This window comes from Sinocyclocheilus anshuiensis, unplaced genomic scaffold, assembly GCF_001515605.1.
Source record: "Sinocyclocheilus anshuiensis isolate Anshui unplaced genomic scaffold, SAMN03320099.WGS_v1.1 scaffold28, whole genome shotgun sequence".
NCBI lineage: Eukaryota > Metazoa > Chordata > Actinopteri > Cypriniformes > Cyprinidae > Sinocyclocheilus > Sinocyclocheilus anshuiensis.
In genome coordinates, this window is record NW_015555724.1 from 1044174 (window position 1) to 1057766 (window position 13593).

The 13593-nt window shown below is 36.7% G+C and overlaps 1 protein-coding gene and 1 pseudogene across 1 annotated transcript in view; both read right to left on the reverse strand.

Annotated features, from left to right (window-relative positions):
* The window catches only part of LOC107672587 (tetraspanin-33-like), a 14057-nt pseudogene extending 13037 nt beyond the window's left edge, over positions 1-1020 (reverse strand).
* Positions 1021-5347: 4327 nt separating this feature from the next.
* The window catches only part of LOC107672591 (tetraspanin-9-like), an 87961-nt gene continuing 79715 nt past the window's right edge, over positions 5348-13593 (reverse strand). The window contains exons 4-7 of the mRNA XM_016465847.1: positions 12702-12803; positions 12426-12557; positions 11032-11115; positions 5348-7921 (exon numbers count right to left, since the gene is read on the reverse strand). Coding sequence (XP_016321333.1) covers positions 7850-7921; positions 11032-11115; positions 12426-12557; positions 12702-12803 — 390 coding nt within the window. The 3' untranslated portion in view covers positions 5348-7849. The remainder of the gene's footprint in view (positions 7922-11031; positions 11116-12425; positions 12558-12701; positions 12804-13593) is intronic.

The window sequence follows — 13593 nt, forward strand, 5'->3', positions numbered from 1 at the left end:
TCAGATTCTTTGAAAAAGTAAAAAAAAAAAAAAAAAAATGTTTGTAGCATTATCAATGTCTCAAAAATCTAAAGCAATTTAATGTGTCCTTCCTTACTGAATAAAAGTATATTAATTTATATAATAATATAATATATAATAATAAAGATAAGAAAATAAATATAAATGTTAATGTTTTTCTTAAAAATAAAATGTTTAACTTTTACTAACTGGGACAGTATATAGGCTAATATAAATATTCACTAAGGTTTAGGTAGAAGTGTTTATTTATTTTTTTATTTATTTTTTTTGTCTGTTCAAGATGCATTTTGAAAAGTTGTGTTTTTTCATCCTATACAGAACATCTTAAATCCAATGGGAAGTTTACAGGAAGCTTGAGACTTCCGAACAAAAGCATAATCCCAGGCAAATTCTGCAATGCAAGCCATTCACTTGATTCTGAATGGCAGATGTGTGCAGACACTATCACAGTCAATGCACTGATAAAACACAACACAGACACTACGAACAGAGGAGGAACATGAGAACAGATGCTTTGGATTTGATTGCACATTTCTTTGGGGGATTCAAGCCTTCCGCTGCATCATATTCCGAGATCACATACTGGAGAGTGGTATTTTTACTATTTTCATTGCTGTAAAATTCCTTGCAATTGTATGCAAATAGAGTGCTCTGAAACGAGTTGTGTTGTGTAGAAAACATCATGGTTGCAGAACAATTGCAACAGCGAGTCTGTTGAAAAGACTAAATTACACCCCCTGATGTTTTATTAATTTCAAAGCTGGCCAAAAGAGCTTATGCTCTGCGGCCTGGAAATGTCCTCTCCCTCAGCAAAACAACATTTGGAGCTGGTGTCAGCGGCCTCACTTACCCAGAATAAAAAACTGAAGAAGAATAAGTAGTACCGAATCCAAGGGTTGACGAAAGAGAACATTTCAATTCTGGTAAGGCTCACCTGCCTGTCCATTATAACAGATTTTTAGAAGCTGAAGATTAAAAAAAACAGCAATGGCAAAGCAGACCAGGCCAGACAGATAAGCCATCCACCATGTACGTTTCAGTCCACACCTATAGCCTGAAATGGACTTCAACAGCTGTCGTAAATGTGGACTGACGCGCCACATACATTATTGTCCAGAGCGCCATGATACACAAAAGCCGCCTTTGGATGCTCTGAAAGCTCCGTTCCATTGTTTTCTATCACCAGTACGGCCAGGGCAAGAATTTGCAGTTAGGCAAAACAAACAAGGCTTTTTGGGTGTTCTAGTTTTGACAGTATTCTCCACTATCTCAATATGAGAAGATATAGCAGCGGCTGATAATAGACAGACACATTGAGAAGAAAAAGAGACTGAGACTTCAATGAATCAGACTGTCACCTGCCTGCTTTTCGGTTCAAAGTAATGATTTTATTAGCAGGGCTGCTGTGAGACTCTTGGTAGATCAAGCACTGTGAAACCAGGGCAGGCAGCACAAGCGCTCCTTTACTGCTGGAAAGCCATTCTAAATATAAATGACCCATCATGAAACTGCAGGGTTCTGCTGGTCGTCTGACTGCCTTTTCCCACCGGGAGCTCTGCTGTTTCTCTGGACTGCATCTGTAAACCTCATTGAATCCTTTATTCATGAGAGCCGAAGGACAATCCATTGGATTGTTGAGAGTCGTTCTCACAGGTTTATTGCTAAAGGATTTTCTTTGAAAGTTTGGAGACAGTGTACCCAGTGTACTTCATGAGATCCAAGACATTGGTTTGTTTGTTTTCGCCCTCATCCACAAATACACTGGGTGTATGCAATATGGATCCAGCATAGTCTATCATAATACTCGTATTACCATACTCAGACGCTACACTCTAAAAAATGCTGGGTTGTTTCAACCCAACTTTGGGTCAAATATGGACTAACCCAACTTTAGGGTTAAAAATTTAATGTAAAAATTTAACCCAACGGTTGGGTTAGTCCATATTTGACCCAAAGTTGGGTTGAAACAACCCAGCATTTTTTAGAGTGTACTCAGTAGCTTTCAAAATATATTGTAGCTATAAGAGTATTGATCCGGCCAAGAACAGCATTGTTCTGCAATGTCTAGTGATTTCATTATATAGGACTGATACAATGCTTTCTGCATTAAAGCAGTGCTTCCCATAGTTGGTTTTAAGAAGACAGATTATTTTGATCTTTAGCGAAAGCTAATTATTTTTATTATGGCTAATCATTTTTTTATATATTATTTATGATATATTTTAATCAATATTATACCATCTTGACAGCAACATAATCATATTTGTCAGTGGCTTTACTGTTTCCTGTTACTTTTAACTGGGAGATACACCACGGCCTATTGCATCCAGTGGGATATTAAACTCCTAATCATATACAAATTGTATTATTTTGCATATCAATTTGAAATGGGGTTGTCGGAAATATTGGTTAACTTAGGATAGTTTATTTATTTATATATTTTGTGAAAATTTCTCATTTTTGACACCCTGAGATGTTGTAGAACATCTGTATTTGCATCCAAAAAACATTTTTTAAATAAAAAAAATATGTAAGGTTTTTAATAACCCTCTAAAATTTACATGTATACTTTTGGCAGATGAAATGTACATGTGTATATTTCAAGCTAGATCATTTTGCTGGGCCCATGATCTTGGTTTTGCTAGCACTATGCTTCATAAAAGCACACAAAAAAAATAAAAAGATAATTAAAAACAACAAAATAAATATTAAAATAAAGTAATTTTTTGTTGAAAAAGAAAGGTTTAAAACAATATAGTTTTATATATAGTTTATAGATTTGTTCTCGTTGTAATGTGTGAGAATTATTAAGGTTTACTGTTTTTACCTGAATTATTATTATTAATTTATTTTCATAGTGTGATATTTGGTGAATTGTAGTGTGAAATGTATGTAATACAAATATAGTCAATTTGACCAGCAACATAAAACCCAAAATTCAAACAGAGCACAAGGGTTAAATACAATTTTATAGTGTGATCTTAAAAGAAATGAGATGATAATGAAATGCCACCTCCATTGTTAAATTCTGATAAAATTTTCAAGTCCATATAAAGCGTGTATAAAAATGAAAAAGGCAATAAATAAGTTCTCACAGTGGTTTGGCAACACACTTTCCTTTATTCAAAAAATAGTAGGATTTAAAGAATGCAATTTAGTGCACCACCTAATATATTTATAGTGCTTTACTTGTAGCAAAATACTCCACAGAACAAATCTGGGTTCACAAGATATCGGATAGCTGCCACTCACCAGGACACTACATTAAACACGTCACTCCAGCGCATACATCTCTACAGCTTGTATATGCAGCTTACTGGTGGTTAGGATGGCAGTACAAAAATACAGATATGACAGCGATTATAGAACTCAATTACTTTTTAGATCCTTTTTTACCCCAAGCATACCAAATTAATAGATTATTTTAATGGCAGTGTCTGTTAATGGGAGGGGAAAAAAATCAATAATTCAATTAGTTGCGCTGTGGTCATTTAGATCAATAACAAGCTTTCTTGTCCCTGCAAAAGTATCAAAATTCAGTACCAACAAATGCCAACATTTCATTCAGATCTACAACTTAAGTTCTTTTAACTAAGTACAAAAACAAAACAAAAAATTAAAAATATTTGCAATGACTTGAAAAATATCCCAAAATATACAATCAGATGGCATGGGTGTGCAAGCTTTTAGATGTTCTGGAGATATGAATTTTTCTGGGCCATCTCCAATATAATAGAAATATAGAGACCTTGCCTTTCCTTTCTGATAATGGGCAATTCCTTAGTATTGGGCAATTAATTAATAATGAACTTCTGCTTTATAATTGCTAGAAACTATAATGTGAATTTGCATGTGCTGTATCTACAGATGAAAACCCAACATTAATTCTAAACTGAGATTAGGAAAGGCAAAAACATTTAGAAAATAAAGGTTTATTATGCAAAATCTTATCAATCTATGCTTAGCAAACCCTTAAAATCAATACGTGACCAAATGTATGATACAAAACAATGGCAACATACAACAATGAACAATGTACAAAAAAGAACAACTAAAAAAAAATGACATTACAACTCTTTTGCTGGAGTATCAAGCACTGAGATTCTCTCGCAACTTTAGATATTTGACAGGCATATTTAGACAGTTAGCAAAACGCAATATCTTTGTTGCATATTAAACAAATATGCCCCAGATTTTTATGAGATGACCCATAGTGAAATGTTTACATGCATTAAGCTAGACACAAATGCATTGCAAAACAGATTAAAAAAAATGGTCAAATGAAAATTGCTAATGCCAAACTGTTGTTGGTTGTTCAACATGACACTGTGTCCTTCAACACTAACTCCTCAACATCTGACACGTTCAGATTTAAATACACAATATAGTCTATAACAGTGGACAAATATAATGGAAAACTGGGTATTGTATATACATGGGTATATACTTTTTGAAAAGGAAGAATAACAGTGAGAGATGGATTTTCAAAAAATTAAAAACATTGGAACAATGACCAAAAATCTTTCCAAACTCTTAAACCTTGGAAAGCTTACACGTGGGATTAGTTCACAGGATGCAATCTTGTGGCCAAAGTTTGTAAATCAGTCAGATAAGAGGGTTGGGAACGTCATTGAAGTTCAGTGCGGTGGGGTTAGAGACGGTACACTGAGCAGATGGAACACATCCGTGCAAACCTAATCAGAGCTAGTATTGACTAACTCCACGGTGTTCTTGAAGCAAAATTGGGTTTGAAGCCAGAACACCAGGTGTAACACACACACAAACGTTTTCATTTATGATGGTAATATGGAGACAGGCTTGCATATTAGAAAATTTGCTTGCATTGTTTTTGTTTGTTAGCGATGGTGAACATGCAGAATTGATTGAAAAATGCTGTAGATTTCAGGCCACCTGTCCTGATACAAATGCCACATTAACAACAAATCCCTTAAAGCCAACATGAAACACTCTTGACAACCCATTTTACGTCTGTAATGTGACATTTATGAGTAAAACGTTCATTGTCTAAAACAAATGTAGGTTGGGACAGGATGGAGCTAAACTTGTCCTCTCTCGACGGAACCCAACAGTAATGCACATTTTCAAATCTATAATTAGTTGTAACATTTAGTAGTTAACCAACATTAAATGAACACTTTTACTATTGGTAAAATGTAAGAATGACTGCATAACCTATTGTAGTAAGCTAAATTGGGGTCGTAATCATTTAATAATATATAATACATGTGTATATATGTAAATAAAAAATATAAATAACAGAACTAATTAATTACAAATGTAATAATATATTTAGTTTTACTAATTTGTTTAGTTTTTAGTAAGAACGGGAAAAACAAATAAGGTTAATAGAGTCTACAGTCTCTCAGTCTTTTACTTTTTCCACTTTCGTAATAACCACAGGTGGCTCTTATAGCAGCAGTGTTCAGTGACAGAGTTCCTACACTCATCCAGAGCAGAAGCACTCTTTCCCCTCCATTTCAACACAGGATGAACGTTAGAAGTAGCTGTCGCTTCTGGTCCCAACTGTTTCTTAATATAAAGCAATTTTTCTAAAATACAGTAAACAAAGATTGTGTGTCAGTGAGTGTTTGATGGGATGAGAGGTGTTATTTTTCTCGAGTGCTCTATTATGTCCCTCTCAGTCACACATAAACAACGCGCACACGCCGAGCTCTTAAGGGACGGCAAGTAGTCTCAGTGACAGTCTGGATTGGAGATCATCAGATGACCCCACTCTGGCTGTCTCTCATCCATTATCATGCCCCATCTATTGCTCAGTGATTTTAAACCCCTAAAAACTGTCTGCTGGTGAACACACTTTCACTTCAAAACTTCCTCGTCAAGATGCATTTCCTTTGAACCAAGTCCCTCTAGGCTGTGCGATACAGAAGCATTATCACCTCATTCAGCAGGAATGTAACCGTTACAGCCTAATGCTTGAAACTAAAAGACAGATGGAGACAGAAAAACAGCACAGGCTATAGCGCTGAGGTGTGCCGAAACAGAAACACTGCAGATGCTCTTTCTTAAGATGAATTATGGCTGGTGGATTATAGTCTACTATAACTAACACTATGACTGTGTTTGGTTCTGCTCTGCTGTATACTGTATGCGATTTAACTTTAATACTTGACTTATATCTTGCAATGAAGCAGTACTGACAATTTTCACAGTTCTGTCGGGTTGGCATTAGTGCTAGATTCCCTGCTAAGGATACTTTAAAGAAATAGTTCAGTCAAAAGGAACATTTCTGTCACATCAGGTCACACTGTCCCCTGTGATTTTCTTCCGTAGGACACAAAAGGACAACAGACCACCAATTTAAGTCATTATCTGTCCCACATGTAATATGTGCCCACAGAACTTGTCAGAAAGGTCAGAACATGCTGCAGAATTAGGACGCCCATCAATCACAAAGTTCTATAAATGAGCTGGTGGAGGGTTGCATGTTCTGAAGCAAGTAGATAGGAAGTTTTGAAGTGAAGAAAACTTCAGAAAACTTGAAATATAATGTAGAGCACCAATCTAAATCATATGCCTTGTTATTACATTATTTTCCCCCTCCTTTAAAAGTTTGAAAGCATCAGGTCTGCTTTTTTTGTACTAACTTCTAACTATTTCCTTGGAAGAAAGTGCTACAAATTTGACATGAAAGTGAGTAAATGAATTTTCCAAAAACATAAACGTTACTGTCCTGGGGAGATGTGCAAACACGAACTAGGTGGAATCTGTATCATTAGGCTCTTGTCTTGACATATTTTAGGCTACAGACTTGGATTCAATGAACGAAACGTGGGGAAATGGTCAAACTCACAAAGCTCTGCCTTTTATACATGCCTGGTTTACTTACTTTTGTAACCTTCTACCATTTTCTTCTAGAAAAACTTTATTTAATTGTCTATGCTACAGAGTTTCAGTAGCAGTTTGGTTAAAATGACCTTTTAGTGGTTAACAAAGAGTATGTTTTTGCATGTATGTGGATGGCTGGCTAATTAGACCGTCTGTATAAGGTAAAACAGTCCCTGTTTGATGAATTATACTGACATTAGATTGTGATGAAACTTTCAGCACGTTTTGATGCGTCCACAAATCACAAACCTTTAAACATAAGAAAAGGCTTGATTACCAACACACTCAGACAAACTCAAATTCCTGGACATACCTTGCTAAACTCTTTGTACAGGCTTCTTCCAATCCTTAGGTGCACACAAATGACATTTATGGGGTTGGGGCAAAGTCACATATAAAAACAAACAAACCAAAAAGTCTTGAGCCAAAGTGACAGTTTTCTATCTTGTACAAAACCGCATCATGCTAAAATGGAGCTGTCTGTCATTTACACTGTAGATGGAGGTGATGCTTTTCAAATTCATCCCACCCTGAAGGTTTTCAGTCTGATGTCTTCTCGTCATTCTGTATGTTGGGTGGAAGGATTTACGTATTAGTAAAGCCACACAGTTTGTTGTCATTATTCTCCTTTCTGCAAACGTTAGTTAGTTCAAGCGTAAAAATAAAGGTTCTAGAGGAGATGAAGCAAGTCAGAGGCCTCATGGGGAGGATGCTGGCCAAGAGTCGGTCCTCTCGTTCCTCTCTGTCCCCGGGTCTCTTTGGCAGATGAGCAGATGGGGGAAAAGAGTGGAAAAGAGAAAGACCATGACTGAAGTCTATACAGGATGGTAAGGTATACGCTGGGGAATTAATGGGAAGAGGGGTTGGCCAGTGGGGAAAGTTAGATACAAGAGGAGGAGCTGTCCTCCAGAGTCTGTCCCATAATGCACCACGGCTCCTCCCTTGTGAAATGGCCTTGTTAAGCATCATACTTCTTCCCGCTTCTGTGGATCTGATGGAACAGTGTCATGGAAAAGGCCATTCCTAGGAGCTGGAATGACAAAATCCAAATGTAAGGGTTAGTGTGAAACACATAAGCTATATGTTAGCAAACACAGATGGCCTGGGTTAATGGAGACAAAACATTGGACATATTCCTAATAAAACACTAGGAAATTCAAGGGGTCATGGGTTGGTCAGTTGGCATATGCCTTTATCACCTGCTGGTAAATGATGTGGACTAGACCACGATGAGACCTGCTGCCAAAAAGCAGCTTTCTTCATTGATGGGAATGCAAATATGGACAAATTCATAAATGCATTTAATTATTTACATTTTTGTATTATTTAATGCATTAGATATTGTGATGTAACAATAAACAGTATTTTTATACAGATCTTTTTTTTTTATTATTATCACGTGCCAGATCAAGCAGCACATGAACCGCTCATTTCTTCCTCTTTACTAGTAATAGCACGAAATAAACATGAATGAACACCAGAAGGTATCTTGTTTCAAATGTGGAAAGATGTCAATATGCACCATTTTTCAAGTTCAAGTCTACCAACGTTAATCTACTCTCCTGTCTGTTTTGTTTGTCGGACAAAAATGGCCGATTTGGCATTATGATTGGTCAGATCGCCTGCCAGTCAAATTACCGGCAAAGGGGCAATTCATGTTTGTTCATAATTGATTAGCATTATTTGTGAATTAATTTATACTACTTGAACAGTTAAAAAAAATGAGTTTATGTAAAAATTAACATTACGCAAGATTCATAAATGCTGTAAAACATTGTCCTTCATGATACCTAATGCATTAACTAGTGTTAACAAATTTACCTGTAACGTAAACTGATATATTTTTTAAAAGCAATGCATAAGTCACAGTTATTTTTAATGTAGATGTTTTTCCATTTGCCATTTTTTTAGCCATTGGCCAGTTTATTTGAAGGGTTGTTTTTGTCATTTTCTACTGTTCAGTTGATTTAGTTCAGCACGTAAAGGTGGCAGCAATCAGGTCACGTACTTCTAAGGCTGCACGCATCAGCCAAGCAGCTGCCAATGGATAGCTTTCTCCAGGTATTGCAGACCTTCTTTGGAAAATTGACCTCATTTTGTAGAAAAAGAAGGTTGGTGATGTGACGCATAGTCACGGAGGTAAACGGAAATGTGTTGCAAATATACTGACTCTTTGAAGTTCATTTTTAGATCCATCCTGATACATCAAATGCACAGCGGTGGTCGACATTCCACAGTCATTATCTTAAAGCTGCAGAACCTGCAGTTTTTATCACATGAGCAGGAAGCACCATCAGACTTCTTGTGTGGATTAAATCATATTCTCTCACATCTTTTAGCTTTAATGGTATCGCATTGCTTCTTCTTTACACTGACAATTCGCACAGAAATTGAACTGTAAATCTTGGCAGACTCTCACACAGACTTTAATGTGAGTCTAGTGGTGAAGTCTAGGCCCCTAGCAATGTCTGAAAACTACAGGTCGAAACCCGTAGGGAAAAGAATCCTTTCAGAATCCATGAGTTCTTAGGAGAAAGAACTACAGCACAATAACATACAATAGTATTATAAAGCTTTCGAGATGGTCCTCACTGCAGAACACAAGATCCAGGGGGCGTGGTTGGATCCAGATCCAACTCCTCCCGATGGGTGGGTTTAGGGATCAATCTTGTGTTCTGCAGTGAGGGGCTACTGAAGATTTCTGGACCTTGTAACATGGTTATACTGTGGTATTTTACACCATGCACACTACTATTCAAAACTTTGGGGTTTGTAAGATTTCTTTTTTTTAATGTTTTAAAAAGAAGTCAGGTAATAACCAAGGCTGCATTTACCTGATCAAATTACAGTAAAAATAGTAATATTGTGAAATACTATTACCATTTAAAATAACTTTTCTATTTTAATATATTTTAAAATGCCATGATGGCAAAGCCGAACTTTCATTAGCTGTTACCGCCAGTCTTTGGTATGCCCCTTCAAAATATACTGATTTGGTGGTCAAGAATAATTTCATATTACTATCAATGTTAAATACAGCTGTGCTGATTAAGATTTTGTAGAAACCTTGATTTATTTTTGAATAGAAAGTAAAATAGAAACTGCATTTATTTGAAAACGGATGCTTTTTTTAAACATTATAAATGTATTTACTGTTACTTTTGATTAATTTAATGTGCCCTTGCCTAAAAAATAAAAAACAACTACTTTTGAATCATATTTTCATTCATGGAACATGAATGCTAATCTAAAATTACAATGGAATATATCAAAGTACCATGGTACTTAGAGGTTTGTTCAAATCCCTAAGTATTGCATTATCAGACCCCACTAATAATTTAAAATGACAAATCACTTACAGAGCACACAGTTTAGTGACTAAAAACCAGATTATGGCTGGCTTTTACTGGATGAGATGCAAGTAAATCACTTGTGATTTTGCTCCAGCTCAGCCTGTGAGGAGGATTATATGGAAAGTGCTTACAAGCCTGAGGTCACTTCTTGGTCCATACCGAGAAAAGTACTTAGTAAAGACCCCTGTGCACTATTATCCTAAATAAACTGCACTGACCACAGGCTTACAAGAACTCATAGATTAATCGAGAGTCCATTTCGGCTAATCCATCATGGGCTTTTTTCACTATTTACCACAATTCGTGCCCTGTGATAAACGACAGTAAACCTGATTTGGATTTAGACTACCTGTGAAACTGTTAAGAGATGCTCTCAAATCCAGTTTGCTAACTTTAAAAGTGACAAAGTAGCAAACATGAAAAAATATATACTCAAACTACTGTTGAAGCGTGGACTATATTTAACATGTCTCTGCCTAGTTTCTAGAAAAAAAAAATCTGTCTGACATTGATGCAAAGCACCTCCGCAGAATGTACACATTAGACCAGGCCGCATTGATAATCAAATACATTGAATCCATGGGTTTTCTAGGGCTATAACGACTATAACGACCTGCTGCAAGACAGGTTCACTTTCTATATATTTGGGTATCAGCAAGCCCTAATGAGCGGTTCACTTTTTCTCTCCTGGGCTCCAATGTTGCGCTCCACACATGTGCTTCACTGTTTCAGCAGAACCAGACGAGACAGGCACACTCATTATCACCACTGCATTTGATAATCTTACCTGAACTACCAAGATACACATGCCGATGGTTCCGAGTAAGTGCTTATTATCGTCAAGCCACTCTTCAACCTTCTCGTAACATCCCTGGAAGACAGGAAAAGTCACAAGATGTGATTTATCTTCACTAATACAAACAGACTGTGTATGTTTCACTTCTAATTGGCTAGTAGTTCATTCTGATCCAGGGAAAATTAGCTGAAGTCCAGCAGCAGTGGAATTGGTTTTGAGCACATGCTTGAGCGAGTGAGCGACTGCCGTGGCTGCATTTTCAATGCGCAGTGACTGAAAAAAAAGCACATTCAGCGATATACTGTTTGTGGTTATGCGGGGGAAAAAAAAGAAAACAGTGGGCTGCTTTTCACACTAAGGTATTGAAAAGGAAATCCATTTCCAGCAAAACCGAAAACTGGCGGTAATACAATTCCAAAACACCTTCCGAAACGGCAAAAGTCTTCTGTGCAAATAGCCTCATCTCAAATTTTTTGACTAATACCTCTTGTTCTGTAATTTCAAAGCAATTTAAGACCTTTTGTTGGCTAGCTGCTTAACTTCTAGGGAAAAAGATAAATTCAACAATTAAACGGCTTTTGGTTTTTAGACTAACTTGACTACGAATGCGTCCTTGTGTAATTCCCTTACCTAGAAGACTACACAAAGGTTTCTGCAAAGGAAATTGTGAAATTTATTCGAAAGTTTCTCTCGTGGCAGCGTCATATACTTCAAGTATGCTTTAATGAAAAGAACATTGAGAATTCACTAAATGGAAATGTCTCATCCGCAAACACTCCATTAGTACCTCTGTGGTAATGAAAAGCTTCAGATAAAGACAGTGTGACAGTTTGACGTGTAACAGCTGCTGATGTACAGCTCTGTCAATGGCACACAAAATTCCCTCAAGAGACCATTGCCCTCTCTACAATCTCATTTAAACAGTCAGTGCATTAAAATTAGTTTTCATAAGTTAAATCAGCTCCCATAGGGAAGACAAATGCATCCGGTGTCCAAAAGTGAGCAGAAATACATAAAGATACATGACTCTGGCACTTTACAGACGCACTTAGAGCACCTACCAACAGAGATGTCTTAAATCTATGGCTTTTACTGCCTTTCACTTAATAATAACTCTTTTCAAGGACAGAAAAGATAAAAGAAAAAAAAAATCCTCTCGGTTATTACCTCCTGTCTTTTCTTTGATCCTGTCTCGAACCAGAAATGTTATTTAATGAATATAAGAGCAACAGTTCAAATGTATTCAAAATGGGGATGATTAAACTGAAAGTCATGCATTTAAAATGCAGTACATGTATAGTTCACTGCACACGTCACGGCGATTAAAGGTCTGGGGAATTATGGCAACATTATCATCATTGGTTGAAGTGCAGGTGTCCACTCACCCGTGTCCAGAACATGTTGGTGGAGTTGCGGCCACACTCCTGATAATGCTCTTGACAGCAGCGGTCGGGCACCACCTTTTCTTTCAGAGCCTCGTGCCAATCTGTGTAACCAGTTACGCCACAACACTTCCACTGTCATGCAGAGGGACAATGATACTTTTTACTTTATGATGGTATTATTATTTTAATAATAACCACACTAGCTTAAGTTCCAGATATTAGTGTTTGAAAGTATTTTCATGATTTTCAACATATTCATAATTTCACAAAGAGTACCTCGGCTTGGATGATATTCCAGGCATTTCTCAGCCCAATGTTGTTGTCTGTATTGTAGAGAGCAAGACCATCTTTCAGGTCCTGCTTTGCATTCTCACTGACCTGTGAAGGACGATAAGTTTATTCATAGACAATAACAAACAATCTTTGGGAATACCAAAATTTCAACCACACCACCAAAACTACATTTTGATCATTTGACAAATAGATTTGACAATTTAATTTAGGTATGCACCGATACCGGTATCGGGCCCAATACTGAGCTCCTGTACTCGTACTCATTAAAATTCCCCGATACCAAACACCGATACCACACAGCATGTGATAAGTGCCATATTCAGACAAAGAAACACCAACAACAGACCAAAAGACAGCAGAAAGGAGTTAAGGATGTCTACTACGAAGTATATGTATGCAATGAATATAATGTTAAACATTCAGTATTAACGCCTGTATAGCTGATAAGCAAAGCACACTGAGTGGATTGAGAATTAAAGATGATGTAGGCTACCATAGAGAGAGAAAAAAATGAACAGTGAAAGTAACAAACACTTGTAAAATACATTTTAATGGGCATAATTAAGTGTGAAAATAACCGAAGGATATACAGTCAAAAAATAATTCAGAGACCAGATATAATTTTGCATATTTTTTTTACTAGTAGGTGCAGGACACTAGTTCATTTATGTAAGTGAGGATAGCAAAATAAGGTAAACTGTGACAAATTATTCCCAAAAATTCTTCATACAGTGGACTAGAACACATTTTGTCAAAAAAGCCGGCTTTGTCCACTTTCAAGGCATCACGAGTTCACGTTTTACTGCAGAAGCCGACAAGCGCCCTTGTTGTTTTTGAACAGAAGCCGATAAGTCCATTTTAGCGAATCAGCGTG